General features: G+C 37.7%; 1 protein-coding gene across 50 annotated transcripts in view; it reads left to right on the top strand.

The window, feature by feature from the left end:
* Nucleotides 1-19,581, top strand: part of EIF4G3 (eukaryotic translation initiation factor 4 gamma 3) — a 318,192-nt gene that overhangs the window by 190,799 nt on the left and 107,812 nt on the right. For all 50 annotated transcript variants that reach the window (XR_011430530.1, XM_070246686.1, XM_070246729.1 and 47 more), the window contains one exon: nucleotides 5,760-6,599. Coding sequence is in view for 49 of the 50 variants with exons in the window: in XM_070246686.1 (XP_070102787.1) it covers nucleotides 5,760-6,599 (840 nt within the window). In the remaining variant the exon portion in view is untranslated. The remainder of the gene's footprint in view (nucleotides 1-5,759; nucleotides 6,600-19,581) is intronic.

A 19,581-nucleotide genomic window follows, 5' to 3' on the forward strand; every position in this document is an offset into this window, starting at 1 on the left:
GTTTGTTGAAATAAATACACGTTGCCTTTTGGATTATATATAGAAAACTTTAAGGGAAATCTCATGCCAGAAAGTAGGATATCACAGGCTCTCTCTCTTTTCTGCCTAGTTGGATGTAGGTTTACCTTAGCTAAAGTTGGGAGACAGTTCTCACCAGGCACAGGAGGAAGCAAATGACTTTGAGCATGCTTTTATAATGTTTCTGACTTCATTCTAAGAATAAATGGAAATTGTGTGTTTTCTGTTTTCTTGAATCATTCATTCCTTTGAACTCCTTAATGTTCTATAGCTGGTTGTTAGTAAATTTACTTTCTAAAAATTATTCTTTAAAGAGAGTTTGGGAATTGGTGCATAAAATGGAGATATTTAATATTGTTGGTTTTTTACTAGATGCAACTTAATCACACTTACAGACTTCTGATGTATGATTTCAATGTTTTTTTACAGAATGCCAGGATAATATGGTGGTTTTCCCCCTTGAGTATTGAGGAGCCTAGGAAACTTGAACAGAGACAAGTCCTATATTGTATTTGTTTTATAAAATAGTTTTGGGCCAAAAGATAGGTAACAAACCCTAACCTGGCATGCTTATAAAACTTGCGCTGTCAGACACTTATTTCAGCTTTGTTTACGGTTAGAGAATCATGCACGCTTAACAGTAAATTTTTTAGTATTAAAGTCATTCACCTTGTAGGAGTGCAGTTTGTAGGCATTGTGGAAGACCACTTCCTGCCTCCAACGAGAAAGCAGTTTGTTTTTGTTTTTGGTGGGGTTTTTTGTGTGTGGTCGTTTGTGGGGTTTTTTTTTTTTTTTTTGAGGAAGATTAGCCCTGAGCTAACATCTGCTGCCAATCCTCCTCTTTTCGCTGAGGAAGACTGGCCCTGAGCTAACATCCATGCCCGTCTTCCTCTACTTTATACGTGGGATGCCTACCACAGCATGGCATGCCAGGTGGTGCCATGTCCGCACCTGGGATCTGAACCAGGGTACCCTGGGCCGCCAAAGCAGAACATGTGAACTTAACTGCTGCACCACTGGGCCGGCCCCGAGAAAGCAGTTTTGAGTAAAAATTTAGAATATTTTCAATCTGAGTGCAAAATTATTTTCAAGGTATTCCATTTAAAACTTTATGTCATTCCTTTTGCACAGTTGTAATCCTTTTACTAATTAGAATTATGCTAAGCGTATTGAATACTTATCATTCAGAGAGGCCTTAAATTATATCCTCTATGCAGACTTTGTAGCTGGACCACGATGTAAAGAAGTCATAATATACCTTGTTGATGATAACTCTGACCTGATAAGATTTTTAGATTATGAGACCTCTGTGTTGTGTTATATTTAGGCCTTGATTTCCAGAATTCTTGGCTTCTTCTCAGTCCTTTACACCTAGTGGAAATTTGAATTATAAAATCAACATTTCAAATTTGATATATGACATAGATATGAGTAAAATGGAAAATGTTTCAGGTTACCTTGATGAAAAGAAAGACTTGCATTTTAAGTGTATTTTATAGAGCTTATAAGTAACTCTTTGGGACTACTGCTGTTTTCCTCATAGTACCAACTATTCTCCAGAAAACTCAGTAAGGTAATTTTCTATTTCTAATTCTACCCATAGCTTGCCAGTAAATATATAGAATAGTTTTCAGGGTAGTATTTTTTTAACCACATGTATATAAATTCAAATAATTTTAGAAAGGTCTCACCATTTTTCAGAGTTTTTTTAAAAGAAATTTTAAAATTTCCTTCATAACTATAGATTCCTTTTGAAATTAAAGTAGGATGTTAAAATGCACTATTTTCAAAGATTGCTCTGCTACTCCCAGAATCAATAGATTCTGCATTCTGCACTCAGATTGGTTTTTCTCTTTCAATGGGAGGATCATTTCTGAGGATTTGCACTAGGTAACAGAATCCCATGTTAGCCCCAAAGTCTCCCTCCAGCTTGATTCACCTAAATACTTCTTTTTCCATAAGCCTTTTTTTCTGAATTAGAAGAATATGGTATTTGAAATCATTTTCAGGTTCCAGCATTGCTAATTATATGACCTTTGACCTAGGATCTCTAAAATCTCTAGTTTCCCCATCTGTAGAATATGAACATAATAGTTTCTACCCCAGTGATGGTTGTAAGTATTAAAGGACCTATGTATGCATAGTATTTCACCCAGTTCCTGGCACATAATAAGTGCTTAATAAATGTTAACTGCCATTATTAAGCTTCTGGTTTTCTCAGAATTTTTGATGTGAACAGCTGGAATGGTTACATGAAGACCAAGTTTCTAGACAAATATTCCATTTCCCATTTGTTTGGTACTTTATAAAGAGACAGAGAAGACCTCCACTTTGTTTATAGAGAGAAAGATGGTTGAATGAATTGAAATCTTTGGTGTTGATGATGTATAGACACAGCTTAAATGGTTATTGTTTGATGTTCTTTGAGAAAGTTCGTTCAGCCCAGTGTACTGAAGATACGGTATGGATAATTCAAATAAGTTATTTGTGCCCTGGTCTTCAGGCCTTTTGAAAGCACTTGGTGTAGAATAGGTATTCTGTTGTAATTCAACCATTTATAGCAGTGTAGCTCTGCTGGGGCTCTCTTGGCATTTAGGACAGGACTGTTCTCTGTCAAATGAGACTATCCTTCAGATTTCAGGATGCTTAATCTCTGCCCATTAAGCACCTTCTGAGTCACATGAGGCTCAAGGCAAGAGAAAGCCACCCATCTAGCTGGTAGATGCCACCACCATATGAGAAAAGGGAACAGTTTTTTTCCTTCTTCTTTGCAATGTGATACTTATTAGAGAAACCATAGATAAAGCAGAAAGAAAAAACTATCTCATTTCATTATCCAGAGCCATTGTTAATAAACTGTGTGTAATTCCAGACTTTCCCATGTGCATATCTTAGTATTTTTTCAAGTTACGAAACTAGGTTTATGCTCTACATACAGTGTTTTGCCCTGCTTTTTGTCTTTTTTGGGGTTTTTTTTTTTTTTTTGAGGAAGATCAGCCCTGAGCTACCATCTGCCACCAATCTTCCTCTTTTTGCTGAGGAAGACTGGCCCTGAGTTAACATCCGTGCCCATCTTCCTCTGCTTTATATGTGAGATGCCTACCACAGCATGGCTTGCTGAGTGGTGCCATGTCCGCACCTGGGATCCGAACTGGCGAACCATGAGCCGCCGAAGTGGAACGTGCGAACTTAACTGCTGCGCCACCAGGCCAGCCCCGTGCCCTGCTTTTTAAAAAACATATCTTTTATTATAAATAGCTTTCCAAATCATTAAATACTCTTTTAAAAGCCTATTTTAAATGATTGCACAATATACCATTAGATGCCCAGGCCACCATTTCTTTAACAAGTCCCCCATTGTTAGACATTTAGTCTATTTCTCTTTTTCTTTTCTATTATAGTGTTGCCTTATATATTCCAGACCTCTGTCTTTGCTCACTCTTGCATGATTATTCCCTTAGAAAAAATTCTTAAAGATGGAATTTCCACAAATTCCTAAAGATAGCCAAATGGTATATTTAATGCAATATATTAGGTTTCAAACTATATCATGTCTCTGCAAAGTATACTCTTAATAGTGAAAGTTCTTAGATAAAAATCAATGTTCTTTATTCAGATCTACTCTATTATACTTTCCAGCTTCCTGTATTAAAGCTTTAATGAATGAATTTAAGGACTTTTATTTCAGAATGAAGGGCTCTGAAAATAATTAACTTTTTTTGTTTCTGATTTTCTTCATTAATGTTTGATTTTTCTCAAGAGTATATTGTTTCAGTCTTAGGTCTGCTTTTGTTTGATTTTTTTAATATCAGAAATTTTATTTCCCCAAATTAATAATTGAATCAACATACTCATTAGACTGTTAATGTGAGAATTATCATTTTCTCTTGTTTAATTTACTACATCTAGGTTCCATTCACTGGTCATAAAGGGTGTTATTCTGATGTGCTTTCACGGTAGTATCATGTAATCTGGGTGACCCATGTAGCAGTTACTCCAGTGAGTTGGAAATTATTTTCATTTGATATTTATTTTAATAAATACATATTTATTATATATGTCTCTCATTATAATACATACAATAGACTTTTCTGTGAAATATTTGTGTCTCTTGTCCTGGCAATTTCGTCTGAGGGATTTGGCAGTGAGAGCCTCTATTGATCTTATTTCTTCACTACAGTAAATAGACAGAGTTCAGTTTACGAAGTCCTGGCCTCTATGCCCATATTAAAGTGAATTTTAAGGCCAGTAAAAGTAGTTACAGTGAATGAATTAGCCTTTAACAGCTTAATGCTAATATTTACCATCTATTTCTCTGATTTACAGATCATATTTTCTTTGACAGACTTAACTGCAATTTATTGTAAAGACTCATTTTCACTGATTCATAAAGATTTCTGGCAGAGAAAGTAAAGTCCCTTTCTGTTTAGATTGTCTTTTAGTAGTGCTTAAAATTTTTGTTTACATCTGATAAACAAACTCACGAGTATCTGTTTTTCCAATGGAGCCTGTTTTTCGTGCTCAGGAAGCACAAGTCTGGCAACCAGTGTAAGTCTCCTGTGCTTCATCCTCCCAGGGATGAGTCACGTATCAGTTTACCTGGAATTCTAAAATAGGGAAATTTTCATGAATTAGAGTTCCTTGTACTTTTAAGGTACCTTTATTATGATTATCAATTTATCTCTCACTCTTGCTTTCATTCTTTTTTTTGTCTATACAGACACACATTTACATTCTCAGATATTTCAGAAATATATGTTATGTTCTTATTTTCTTGGACTTGATTTTCTGAATATAAAGAATATTTTTTACAATTGAATATACAAGATAAATTTCCTATTTCTTTTTTTCTTCCCTTTTTCTCCCCAAAGCCCCCCTGGTACATAGTTGTGTATTCTTTGTTGTGGGTCCTTCTAGTTGTGGCATGTGGGACGCTGCCTCAGCGTGGTTTGATGAGCCGTCCTATGTCGGCACCGAGGATTCGAACCAACGAAACACTGGGCCGCCTGCAGCAGAACGCGCGAACTTAACCACTCGGCCACGGGGCCAGCCCCAAATTTCCATTTTTACACCTTCATATTACTTCTGGTTATATAGCTCTTTTGAAAAATGAAAGTTAAGTTAATTTCTAAATGAATTTTTATCTTTAAGAACTTGATTTCACTAATAGTAAATTTCATTGATAATAAATGACACCATGATACTTTCTCTTAAAACATAGCTTTTTATACAAATAAAAATTCTTTATAAAAATTCCCTCAAATGCAGAAATATAGAGAATAAAAAATACCAGTTTATAATAATTTAATCTCAAGTTATTTGCCCTTGAACTGTCCTGCCACTATGGTGTATTTTTGGTAGAAAAATTTTCTACAGGGAACAAGATACAGTAGAGATGAATGAAGGTCTCTGTACCTTAAAGAAAAGCCCCACTGTCATCTCAAGAATGGTTTAACTTTAGTTTTGATGAACTTTTTCTGTTGTATTCTTGACGTAATCATTTAGTGAGTTGATTCCTTCTCTTACTCCAAAATAAACTTTATATGTATTGGAGATCAAGTATAGTGGGTGTAATTAGAAAAGACAATATGATCATGCTTTTCAAGTGGCAGAATAATATTTTGGTCTCTCTTCTGCTGCCCATCATTTATGGTAAGAGATAAAAGAATTAGCTTAAAATATACAATATAATCTCTGATGCAAGAATTACTCTTAAAACTCTTTTATTTTTTTTTTCCTAGAAGAGAAGCCAAAACCAGATCCAGTGTTAAAGTCTCCTTCCCCAGTGCTTAGGCTAGTTCTTAGTGGAGAGAAGAAAGAACAAGCAGGCCAGACATCTGAAACTACTGCAGTGGAATCCATACCAGAGCTTCCTCTGCCTCCATCACCTACCACTGTTTCTCCACTTGCTCGAAGTACAATTGCTTCCCCAACCTCTGCTGCTCTTAGTAGTCAGCCAATACTCACCACTGCTATAGATGATAGATGTGAACTCTCTTCCTCAAAAGAAGACACAATTCCTGTACCCAGCCCCGCATCTTGCACAGAAACATCAGATCCTTCACCAACAGACATAATTGATGATGATATATGCAAGAAATCTTGTAGTGTAGCACCTAATGATAGTCCACTGATTGTTAGTACTAACCTAATTAATGAAATGAATGGAGTTAGTGAGAAACTACCAGCCACGGAGAGCATTGTGGAAATAGTAAAACAGGAGGTATTACCATTGACTCTTGAACTGGAGATTCTGCAAAGTCCCCCAGAAGAAATGAAAGTGGAGTGTGTCCCAGCTCCCATCACCCGTTCCACAGTTCCTTCCTTTTCTCCATCTCCTCCAACTCCTCCAGTTTCTCCTCCTCTCACGCCAGTCATTATTGCTGCTGCCACCACTAATGTTAATACTGCTAGTGCTCCCACCGCAGTCCAGAGAGTCTTAGAAGAGGACGAGAACATAAGAACTTGCCTTAGTGAAGATGCACCAGAGATTCAGAATAAAATAGAGGTAGAAGCAGATGAACAAATGGAAGAGATTGTGGATTCTCAAAACTTAAGTTCAAGAAAGAGCCCTGTCCCAGGTAAGCTGTTCTGCCATTAATTATCTTATGCTTGCTGAACATGAAAAAGAAGCAGTATTTGAGTTATTTTTTAGTTGACTACCTTCCTTGACTTCTTGAAACATCAAATGAATGCTGAAATTCCCAGTCTGATTTCTTCAATGGTGTGTTTTAGTGCAGCCTGCAAAAGAGTTACTCCATTGTCTAAAAATGCAAATGAAATTTCACATATGCAAAATGCCTCCAAGGTATATGTCAGTGTACAAGTGTCTTTTGTTTTTATTTTTTTTTTGCCTCGTTCATATGAATCTGTTCTTCGGTGATTAATTTTGTTGCTTTGGGGCTGGAAACCAGTTAAACCTAGCATGGTCAATGGTCCTTGATCCTGTCTTCGCAGAATTTTAAAACCCAGTCAATCCTAAACTTAAAGGAACTCCTCTGTACCAGACCTCTTCTTTAATCTTGGATTTAGGAAAGTAGCAATGAGAATGTCAAAGGTTTATAACTAGTTCTGAAAAATGAAAGTGCACTTTCTGATTAACTCACAGATAAGTTTAATGCTCTTCCACTTTATTTTTTAAATTTTCGTTTTTCCTGTAATATTAATTTTATCATTAGTATTATCAAAGTATTCTTCCCAATTCAAAATTATTTCTTATTAATGTAGCATCACCTAGGATCTTAGAAACTAACCATTGAGTTTTTATAATTTTTTCAAAAGTTATGTAAGGCCTATCAACTATTCTAGAGTCTACAACCCATAAAAATGTGACTTTTAACAAGTCGGCATGGCCCATCTCCTGCAACATTGCCCTACGCAATATAATTTGCTCTCAGTATACCTGTTAGGTTGAATTACGCCATTTGACAAATGACTCCTCCCCCAGAAGTTGGTCTAAATATGCAGTGGGGAGGCTTTAGTCACCATCTCCAATATTTACTATCTACTTTGAGCTGTCTGAATGGGAAGCTTGAGAAATCAACTACCTGATTCCTACTTTAAGATATGACTTTCCCATTCAACTCAGTTCTTGGGACAGTTTCCTCTTGCACGTCCATGGAAAGTGTCTGGTTCCTTGGGTCGGTAGAATATCCAGTTCAACATGGTGAGCCAGAGCAGAAAAGCACACAATGCACGGCAGTTGGGACAGAGAGAAATTTATCATACATGTTTGTAAATCACCTGTTTCCTCAACAGACTGGCCTCCGTTGGCATTAGTATTCATAGTGCCGTTAATTTTAGGAACCTTCTTCCTTGGTGGGATGATGACCTGGGGCTTTTTTTTTTAATGTTATGATAGATTACAACCTTGTGAGATTTCAGTTGTACATTTTTGTTAGTCATGTTGTGGGTATACCACTTCCCCCTTTGTGCCCTCCCCCCACCCCCCCTTTTCCCTGGTAACCACCGATCTGATCTCCTTATCAATATACTAACTTCCACCTATGAGTGGAGTCATATAGAGTTCGTCTTTCTCTGATTGGCTATTTCGCTTAACGTAATACCCTCGAGGTCGATCCACGTTGTTGTGAATGGGCAAATTTTGTCTTTTTTTATGACTGAGTAGTATTCCATTGTGTATATATACCACATCTTCTTTATCCAGTCATCAGTTTCTGGGCATGTAGGCTGGTTCCACGTCTTGGCTATTGTAAATAATGCTGCGATGAACATAGGGGTGCAAGGGACTCTTGAGAATTCTGATATCAGGTTCTTAGGATAGATACCCAGTCATGGGATGGCTGGGTCATAGGGTATCTCTCGCTGGCTTATTTCACTTAACATAATTCTCTCAAGGTCCATCCATGTTATTGCAAATGGAATGATTTTGTTCTGTTTTGCAGCTGAGTAGTATTCCATTGTATATATGTACCACATCTTCTTTATCCATTCGTCTGTTGATGGGCACTTAGGTTGCTTCCACGTCTTGGCTATTGTAAACAGTGCTGCAATAAACATTGGGGTGCACAGGACTTTTGGGATTGCTGACTTCAGGCTCTTTGGATAAATACCCAGTAGTGGGATGGCTGGATCGTATGGTAGTTCTATTTTTAATTTTTTGAGGAATCTCCATACTGTTTTCCATAGTGGCTGCACCAGTTTGCATTCCCACCAGCAGTATATGAGGGTTCCTTTTTCTCCGCAACCTCTCCAACGTTTGTTGCTATTAGTTTAGATATTTTTGTCATTCTAACGGGTGTAAGGTGATATCTTAGTGTAGTTTTGATTTGCATTTCCCTGATGATCAGCGATGAGGAGCATCTTTTCATGTGCCTATTGGCCATCCGTATATCTTCTTTGCAGAAATGTCTGTTCATGTCTCCAGCCCATTTTTTTGATTGAGTTGTTTGATGTTTTGTGGTTGAGTTGCGAGAGTTCTTTATATATTAAGGATATTAAGCTTTTGTCAGATATATGACTTGCAAATATTTTTTCCCAGTTAGTGGGTTGTTTTTTTGTTTCAATCCTGTTTTCATTTGCCTTGAAGAAGCTCTTTAATCTGATGAAGTCCCATTTGTTTATTCTTTCTATTGTTTCCCTTCTCTGAGAAGGCATGGTGTCCGAAAAGATCTTTTTAATGCTGATGTCAAAGAGTGTACTGACTGCGTTTTCTTCCAGAAACCTTATGGTTTCAGGTCTCACCTTTAGGTCTTTAATCCATTTTGAGTTTATTTTGGTGAATGGTGAAAAAGAATGGTCGATTTTCATTCTTTTACATGTGGCTTTCCAGTTTTCCCAGCACCATTTGTTGAAAAGACTTTCTTCTCTCCATTGTATGCCCTCAGCTCCTTTGTCAAAGATAAGCTGTCCATAGATGTGTGGTTTTATTTCTGGGCCTTCAATTCTGTTCCATTGATCTGTGCACCTGTTTTTGTACCAGTACCATGCTGTTTTGATTACTGTAGCTTTGTAGTATGTTTTGAAGTCAGGGATTGTGACGCCTCCCGTTTTGTTCTTTTTTCTCAGGATTGCTTTAGAAATTTGGGGTCTTTTGTTGCCCCATATGAATTTGAGGATTCTTTGTTCTAATTCTGTAAAGAATGTCTTTGGGATTCTGATTGGGATGGCGTTGAATCTGTAGATTGCTTTAGGTAGAATGGACATTTTAACTATGTTTATTCTTCCAATCCATGTACATGGAATGTCTTTCCATCTCCTTATGTCATCATCCAATTCTCTCAGAAAGGCCTTGTAATTTTCATTGTATAGGTCCTTCATTTCCTCAGTTAAATTTACCCCAAGGTATTTTATTCTTTTTGTTGCAATTGTGAATTGTATTGTATTCTTGAGTTCTTTTTCTGTTGGTTCATTACTGGAGTATAGAAATGCTACTGATTTATGCAAATTGATTTTATACCCTGCAACTTTGCTGTAGTTGTTGATTACTTCTAAGAGTTTTCCAATCGATTCTTTGGGGTTTTCTATATATAAGATCATGTCGTCTGCAAACAGCGAGAGTTTCACTTCTTCCCTCCCTATTTGGATTCCTTTTATTCCTTTTTCTTGCCTGATCGCTCTGGCCAGGACCTCCAGTACTATGTTAAATAAGAGTGGTGATAGAGGGCATCCTTGTCTTGTTCCTGTTTTCAGGGGGATGGGGTTCAGTTTTTGCCCATTGAGTATGATGTTGGCTGTGGGTTTCTCATATATGGCCTTTATCATGTTGAGGTAGTTTCCTTCTATGCCCATTTTGTTGCTAGTTTTTATCATAAATGGCTGTTGGATCTTGTCAAATGCCTTCTCTGCATCTGTTGAGATGATCATGTGGTTTTTATTCCTCAGTTTGTTGATGTGGTGTATCATGCTGATTGATTTGCGGATGATGAACCATCCCTGTGTCCCTGGTATGAATCCCACCTGATCATGATGTATGACTCTTTTGATGAATTGCTGAATTCTGGTTACCAAAATTTTGTTTAGAATTTTTGCATCTATGTTCATCAGTGATATTGGCCTGTAGTTCTCTTTTTTCGTGGTGTCCTTGTCAGGTTTTGGTATCAGCGTGATGTTGGCCTCATAGAATGTGTTAGGAAGTGTTCCAGCTTCCCTAATTTTTTGGAATAGCTTGAAAAGGATAGGTATTAAATCCTCTCTGAAAGTTTGGTAGAATTCCCCAGGAAAGCCATCTGGTCCTGGGGTTTTATTCTTTGGGATGTTTTTGATTGCTGTTTCAATCTCTTTCCTTGTGATTGGTCTGTTCAAATTGTCTGCCTCTTCTTGAGTGAGCTTTGGGAGATTGTAGGAGTCCAAGAATTTATCCATTTCCTCTAGGTTATCCATTTTGTTGGCATATAGTTTTTTGTAGTATTCTCTTATAATCTGTTGTATTTCTGCAGAGTCTGTTGTTATTTCTCCTTGCTCATTTCTGATTTTGTTTATTTGAGCTTTCTCCCTTTTTTTCTTTGTAAGTCTGGCTAGTGCTTTGTCAATTTTATTTATCTTCTCAAAAAACCGGCTCTTTGTCTCATTGATCCTTTCTACTGCCTTTTTTGTTTCAATAGTATTTATTTCTGCTCTGATTTTTATTATTTCTCTCCTTCTGCTGACTTTGGGCTTCATTTGTTCTTTTTTCTCTAGTTCAGTTAGGTGTGCTTTAAGGTTGCTTATTTGGGATTTTTCTTGTTTGTTAAGATGTGCCTGTATTGCGATGCATTTTCCTCTTAATACAGCTTTTGCTGTAACCCATATGAGTTGGTATGGCATGCTATCATTTTCATTTGTTTCCAGGTTATTTTTTGATTTCTTCTTTAATTTCTTCAATGATCCGTTGCTTGTTCAGTAGTGTGTTGTTTAGTCTCCACATCTTTGTGCCTTTCTCAGTTTTTTTCTTGTAATTAATTTCTAGCCTTATAGCACTATGATCTGAGAAGATGCTTGTTATTATTTCAATTTTTTTAAATTTGTAGAGGCTTGCCTTGTTTCCCAACATATGGTCTATACTAGAGAATGTTCCATGTGCACTTGAGAAGAATGTGTATTCGGCTCCTTCAGGGTGGAGTGATCTATATGTGTCTATTAAGTCCAATTGTTTTAGTTTTTCATTCAGCTCCACTATTTCCTTGTTGATTTTCTGTCTGGATGATCTGTCCATTGATGTGAGTGGGGTGTTGAGGTCCCCTACTATTATTGTGTTGTTTTTAACATCTTCCTTTGGGTCTGTTAATAGTTGCTTTATGAATCTTGGTGCTCCTGTGTTGGGTGCATAGATATTTATAAGCATTATTTCTTCTTGATGAAGTGTCCCTTTGATCATTATATATTGCCCCTCTGTGTCTCTCTTTACCTGTCTTACTTTGAAATCCACTTGGTCTGATATGAGAATTGCAACACCTGCCTTTTTTTCCTTGCTATTTGCTTGAAGTATTGCCCTCCACCCCTTCACCCTGAGTTTGTCTTTGTCCTTGGGGCTGAGGTGTGTTTCCTGGAGGCAACAAATTGTTGGATCGTGTTCTTTAATCCATTTTGCCACTCTGTGTCTTTTTATTGGAGAGTTCAATCCGTTCACATTGAGAGTGATTATTGATGCATGTGGACTTAATGCTGTCAATCTGTCACTCATTATCTTGTTTTCCTGCGTTTCTTTTCCTGTGTGCTTTAGATTACCCATTTAATACTGCAGTTTCTCTTGCTGGGTTTCTTAGATTTTTCCTTATCTATGATTTGTGACTCTGTTCTGTACTTTATTTTAGTGTCTACCTTGAAGTTTGTATTTAGAATCTCGTGTATAATATAGTCTGTTCTCTGGTGGTGTCTTACTTACTCGACCAATACTGATTTAGACCCTTTGCTCTTCCCCTCCTAAATAATTATTTTCATTTGTTATTCCAACTCGTGTGATGAATTTGTAGTTAGAGTGCTAAGCTCGTCCTTGTTTTGATAGTTTCCTTATTTTTACCCTAATGCTATAGTTGAATATTTGCTATCCTGTTCTGGTTCTATCCATCGGTCTCCCTAGTCTGTGGATTGTGTCCCCTTTCTCCCTTTTTTCTTTTTTTCAAGTATGAGAGCCTTCTTGAGGATTTCTTGTAATGGAGGGCTTTTAGTTACAAATTCCCTTAACTTTTGTTTGTCTGGAAAAGATTTAATTTCTCCCTCATATCTGAAGGAAATTCTTGCTGGATAGAGTATTCTTGGCTGAAGGTTTTTATCCTTTAAAGGTTTGAATATATCACTCCATTCTCTCCTAGCTTGTAGGCTTTCTGTAGAGAAATCCGCTGACAGTCTGATAGGGGCTCCTTTATAGGTTATTCTCTTTTTTTTTTTTTCTTACTTCCCTGAGTATTCTTTCCTTATCATTCCTATTTGCCAACTTTACTATTATGTGCCTTGCGGTGGGTCTTTTTACATTGACAAATCTAGGAGAGCTAAAATCCTCCTCTACACACCTTTCTCCGTTGATCCCTAGATTTGGGAAGTTCTCTTCAATAATTTCGTTAAGCACACTTTCTGCTCCATTTTCCTTTTCCATATTCTCGGGAATTCCTATGATCCTTATGTTCTTACTCCTCATTGAATCCATTATCTCTTGGAGATTTTCCTCATTTTTTTTAATTCTTAGTTCTCTGTCTTCCTCTGTCTGGTGCCATTCAGCCTGTCTATCTTCGATTACGCTAATTTTCTCCTCTGTGTTGTCTACACGGGCATTCAGGGAATCCGTATTCTGTTTTATCTGGTCCATTGTGTTTTTCATCTCAAGTAATTCTCTTTGATTCTTCTTTGTGATTTCAATCTCTTTTGTGAAGTAACTCCAGAACTCAGCTTGTTTCTCTGTCTTTCTCCCTACCTCATTGAGTTTTTTGATTATAGCTGCTCTGAATTCATTATCAGTTAGTTTACCTAATTCCAAGTCCTCAGGACTTAATTCTGTGTTTTTATTGTTTTCCTTCTGTTCTGGGGCTTTTATAAATTGCTGGATGGTAAAGGAGCGGTTTTTTCTCATGGTGGTAGAATTCAGTTGCAGTTACAGCCTGTCGCCACTAGATGGGGGTCGAGAGTGGCATGTTAGCTCTCCGCCTTGGTGCAAGATGGCTGGGCCCACTGGCTTTGATGGGGGGGAGGGCCTGTTACACGCGCCGGTCTGGGTTCAGATCAGTTCTGTTCTCTGGTCTCCCAAGGCCCTTGATTTATAGGGTCCCCGCGGACGGAACCTTTCCCCCCGTCAGCAGGTCTCCACTGAATCAGCGGCAGGAGTCCTGGATGATCCCCCAGTTGCACGGCCGACCTGGGGCTTTTTTTTGTCAGTCATTCTTTGAAAAAACAATCTTAGTTTTGGTGTGGCTATAGGTGAATGCACTGTAAAGAACACTTGTTTGTTTGAGAACACTAATTTCTTTGACCCTTCATTGTTTCCTTTCATTTACCCACCTGTGAGTTGTCATTTCAACAACTAGTGATGCAGTAATTCCAAAAACAGGAGCTGCTATTAAAGGTAAATGTTTAAAAAAATCAAAACAAATAACAGAAGAAAAACAAAGCAATCATAAGAAATACAAGTCAAAGATGCAAACCATACCTCAGAGCTGAAATAAGTGTAAAGTAAGGCCCTGTACCCAAGTATACTTCCACTCATCCCGGGCATTCCTCCTCCTTTTCAGCAGTTTGTCACATAGGTGACCTGATATTGTGAGACAGGGCCCAGAGATAAGTGGGATAGCTAGAAAAGAAGGAGCTGTCTTTTGCATGATTAGGGATGAGGTAGAGGTTGGTGATGTCGGGAAGTAAAGTGTCTTGGCATTTTTGTGGTTTCATGATATTTTTAACCTATAAATGTATTTTAAAGGAACTTAAAGTTCTGGAATTTCCCTTTTTATTTTACACTCTTCAAAATGCAAAGTAAGTGAACCTCAAGAACCCATGTAACTCTCACATTTTTTAAATTATAAGGCTACCAGAAACTTTCCTGACTCTCTCATTTCTGTATAAGTATTTTTAATGTTATTGCCACAAAAGTTAACAATGAAAATTTAAATTATCAGCATTTTTTTTTTAGATATATCTATGTGAAGTTGTCATGTTCTTAATGACTACAATCTTATTTGCACTTTGTTACTTACTATACCTTGTTTAATTTGAGGGGTTATTAAATCATAACAATTTGGTTTGGGTATCAGTCTTTTGTTGTTGACTTTTGAAAAGTTCTTACTGTCTCTTCCTGTGGATGAAACACTTTAAAGATGGCTTCAGAAACCATTTGCTCCTGACAGGTGTGATGCATAAAAATACACAGAACTGTTCTAGATCATACTTCTGACTGGAGCAAAATGTAGCATTTCTGGATGCTTAAATGTTGAAGAACAAGCCTTATAAACTGAGAATTGTGTGTGTTTGTCTGCAGTGTACTCTGAAAAGCTTCAGAGATTGGCCACACTTTTTACTTGAATCATTACTTGATTAGTATAATCACTTTAATAATTAAATGTGCAAAAATCTGTATTAGTTGATGATTTCTTGAAGTCTTGGGAATTTTTATTCTGGTTTTTGTATACTTGGTATGGAAGAGAAGAGAATTTTAGAATTTGCGGAAAAACATCATCCACAAATTCATTTTGTACAATTTCCTGAATGCATATACTGTGTAACATGAACTTTTCCCCTTTTTACAATAGTAGTGATTTTTCTTTTTCTTTTTTTATCTCTTTGTTATAAAACTATTTGAAATTCTTTGGGTGGAAGGAGGTTTCTAATCTTTCTATTTTGTCTTCAGGCTCTTGCTCAAAGTACATTGTTTCTTTGTATATTCTATAAATCTGTTTTATGAACTCATCTTCAGCTCAACTTTCCTGGATATAGACTGAGGGCAAGTCCTCCCAAAGCAGGTTTGTACTTACTGTATCTACCACATGTCCTGGGGAAAGCATTAGCTGGAACTTAATTGAGTCTAATCTTCTAAACCTACTTTTATACCCTAAACAAAATGTGGAGGCGTTCCTTGTGGATAGTAATTTTCAGGATGACAGCAGTCCCTGTCCACCCAGCTGAAACCAAACCTCCTTCCTTTTCATCGCTCTGTGTTGGTTCACTGGTTTATTTTGTTCAGTTTTATTGTTTCGCTACCTTTTCACTAAGGCTGTCACTCTGTTAGGGGTCTCAGGGCTTTTTTGTGAGAATCTCAGTTCTAAATCCTCACTTTGCAGGGCTCCAAGATCTATCTCCCACAAGGGTGTTAAAATGTAAACTCCTTGGGTGTAGAGACTAGCACAGCATCCCGCAGCCCCAGTAGTGTAGTAGCTACAGGAGTCGCAGCAACTGATCTTGTTGACGTGGCTTCCAGGAGTTTCCCTTATATCCTGGTAAGCTCAGCTAAGGTGGAGGGATGGTTTTCAAATTCTTGGGTTGCAAGATGAGAGATTTATTTCTCAAATGGAGATCTGATTGTAAGTTTTGGCAGACGCTAATAAAATACTGATGCATACAGCCAATCAAATTGCTCTTTTCTCTTTTGGTTTTGATTTACTTCTGTATAAAAGGAGCATACGTTAAAAGTAAGCGTCAAACCAGAGAAATAAAAGTCTTTCAGTTTGGTTAGGCTAACCTGAGAAAACACTCATTTGAAAACCATAGTCTGAAGGTCAGCAGCAGCGATAGGGAATTTGAAATTCTTATCTTTGCTCAACTTACACTCCTAAGAAGTACTTGAAATATCCCTGGAAGATTTAGTTGCTGGGACCAAGAATAGGTTACCAGCGGTTTGAGCGTCCCACAAGCCTAATCCCCCTCTAATGTGCACCCCTACAATTTAACTTCTTATACTTCTCTAGAGAAATATGTTCTGGAGCCTTGGGAACAGCACTTCTTATATGTTCCTGGTTCCATGTCATTTATCAAAACCAGCAGAGCAATCCTTAAAGCAAGGACTCAGCTCTCTTTTTCAGAGGTTTGAGTCTGAATGATCCTTGGGAATAAGTAAATTAAAATTATGGGTTTTCTCCACCTTTTTGTAAAAAATATTTTCAACAAGGCTGTCTAAAGAGTACATTTCTGCCGTGTCATTCCTACTTTCATGTTATCTTCCTCAGTGAAATCTTAATCATATTCTGGAGATTCCTGGTGCTGGGTCCAATTCTGTCTTTCATATGCTGCAGAATGAGCCCAGACACCTGATGGTGGAGTTTGCTAACAGGCTTAGATGCCGAGTCTTCTGGCAATCACCTTGCACAGTTGCTCCTTGCCTCTTCATATGGTATACGCTTCCTCACTATTTATAGTAGTTGCTTTCTTTGCAACATGAGCCTTGAAATTTCATTCATTGGATATTAATTTAACTTAGTCATACGTATTTTCATGGACAGACATAGATTCTTCATTCACAGTTTAGCGCGCTTTTTCCCGTCTCTGGTAATTAATCTGCCTCCCAAGGAAACCTGCTTCTAGACAGGGCAATCCCGACAGCTTAGGGGAATGCTGTTCCTTCTCAGGCGAGAGAAAGCTGTCTTCAGGAAAACCCAGCCTTGCTCAAAGCTTTCCCCCTCTCTGATGTCCGTCTTCACTGTGCACACAGTAGTCTGGAGACCTGTTTCCAATATCTTTAACAAGACAATTTTCCCAACTACTGCAGAAAAGTGTCCAAAATGCATTTCCTTCAGTATATGTCTTTTCTCCATTGTCTGTCTTTCTTTCTTTCTTTTTTTTTTTAGGACGATTGGCTCTGAGCTAACGTTCATGCCCATCTTCCTCTACTTTTATATGTGGGATGCCTATCACAGAATGGTGTGCCAAGCGGTGCCATGTCCACACCCTTCCCTGGCATACCATTATTCCTATTTTGCTGTTTTGCTGGTAACAAAAATAAGCGATTGAGTAACAAATTGGGTTTCTCAGGGTCACAGGAAGAGTTACAACCCAAACCTTCATTTACCTCCCGTTTCTATTATTCTTTCTAACATGCTTTCCACATTGATCTAAAGTTCAATTTCTATTGAATTTCTAGAAAATTCTTTTAATATTTTAATAATTTAGGGATTATACCCTTGTGCAGTTTCAAAGAGAGATGTGAAAGCCCACCCCCTTGAAGCACAATGGTTAATGAAAGTCTGCTATGAGTCAGTCATTGTTCTGGCCACTTGAGATTCATGAATGAAGAAGCCAAAGATCCTACCGTAGTCGTACGTTAGAAAGTTTAAATTGGATAGAAATAACCAAGCAGGGTAAGGAATGCTGGAGGGGCAGCAGGTTGTAGTATTTAAATAACATGATCAGAGTTGTGGGCCTTAACAGAAGATGAGATTTGAGCAAAGATGCAGAAGGATGATTATCTGAGATATCCTCTTACCAAAATCTGTGATTTTTTTCCTATCCCTTTTTCCTTTTGAGAAACAGCGCTATACCCCATCTTCTCTGTTCTTCAGTTCCGATAGGCAGAGCACTGCTGGGTCATACCACTGTGAATGCAAGTGGCTCTACAGGTTTGCGCTCTCCACCCCCAACCATTCCTTTTATGACCTTCCTCTTCTAAAATCCTGTCCTCAGCCCAACCCTCCTCACCCTCAGCAGATGACCTTGTGTCTCTTTATTTAGAAAATCGAGTGCATTGAATATACCTTTTTCAGCCTTCTGTTGGAGCTGCAAACCTGTCTCTATCTGAAGTTTGATTGATCTCTATTAGTTGTCCCTTGCAATCTCACATGTACTCACTGCCTCTCCACGGACTTCTTTCTCATTATCAATATGCTGAAGTCTCTCTCATACCAAAACGTTCTCTCAGTCCTCCCTGTCCATTTACCTGCCATTTAAACTTGTTGCTCTTCGTTTCACCCAAACTACTCAGGAGTAGTCTACCATTTCCTCTTGCACCCTGTTCACTATTCAACTAGTATAATCTGATTTATGCTTCCAACGTGCTAGTTGACCTTCCCTCAGCAGGATCTCCACTGGATGTGAGTTTTTCTTATTGGTCTTTTTTACTGCATTTAACACTACTGATTGCTCTCTCCTTTTTTTCTTTGTTAGATTTCTAGGGTATAGTTTACATGCAGTAAAATTCACTCTTTTTAACATTCATTTCTGTGAATTCTGACAGTCATGTAATCACCACCATAGTCAAATTATAGAACAGTTCCATCACCCAAAAAAATTCCCTCATATTTGGATCATGTTCTAATTCTGTTACTGTTCAACACATTTTTCATTGGTGATTTCATCTACTCTAACAGTAGATGGCTTTCAGTGGGATATGCTAATGTCTTCCCAATTTTTATCTCCATCCCAACTTCTCTTCTGAGCTTCAATCTTAGATTTCCAATTGCCTGCCAAAAATCCCCACTGGAAAATCCCAGAGTCATCTCAGATACATCATGTCTAATACCAAAATAACCACCTGTTCCTCTACGCCAGTTCCTTTATCTCAGTTAGTGGCACTTGCTTTAATTAAGCTAAAATCCTGAGCCCGCTGTTGAAGGACTTCTCCCTTGAGTCACTCTTCTTTCAAATACAGTCATTTAACAAGGTTCTCTGAGTTTACCTGATATGGTGGTTGAATCTGTCCCCTCCTCTTCATTTTCTTCTACTGCTACCTTAGATCTGCACTTTGGTGTGGATGCTTCTCATTTCCCTGGCTCCAGTTTTGCCCACCTTCAAGTTCATTCTCCACCAACCAGTCATCTCTTTAAAATATAGATCTGACCTTGTCACTCCTCTTTCATATTTCTGCTTAGACCTTTAGAGTATTGGGTGGCAGTGGGGGGCATTCACCTTCTAGATAAATTCTAAGAGTCTCGCTTTTTACTATAAGATCTTCTTATATTTAGTTATAGCAGCAATCTTCTGAGTATATATACATAGGGTCTGAATGTAACTTTTCATGTATTTGGTTAATCTAAACACTAGCAGTAAAGTGTAGTAATCAAGATCAAGGCAAAAGAGTCAGACACTCCTGAGTCTTAGCCTTTCCCCTTGTCTGTCTCTTTGACTTTGGGTGAGTTTCGTAACCTCTCTGAGTCTTTTTTCTCATCCAAAAAATGAAGATAATGATAGTATTTGCTTCATAAAGTTACAATGAAGATGAAA

Source organism: Equus caballus, chromosome 2, assembly GCF_041296265.1.
Source record: "Equus caballus isolate H_3958 breed thoroughbred chromosome 2, TB-T2T, whole genome shotgun sequence".
Classification (NCBI taxonomy): domain Eukaryota; kingdom Metazoa; phylum Chordata; class Mammalia; order Perissodactyla; family Equidae; genus Equus; species Equus caballus.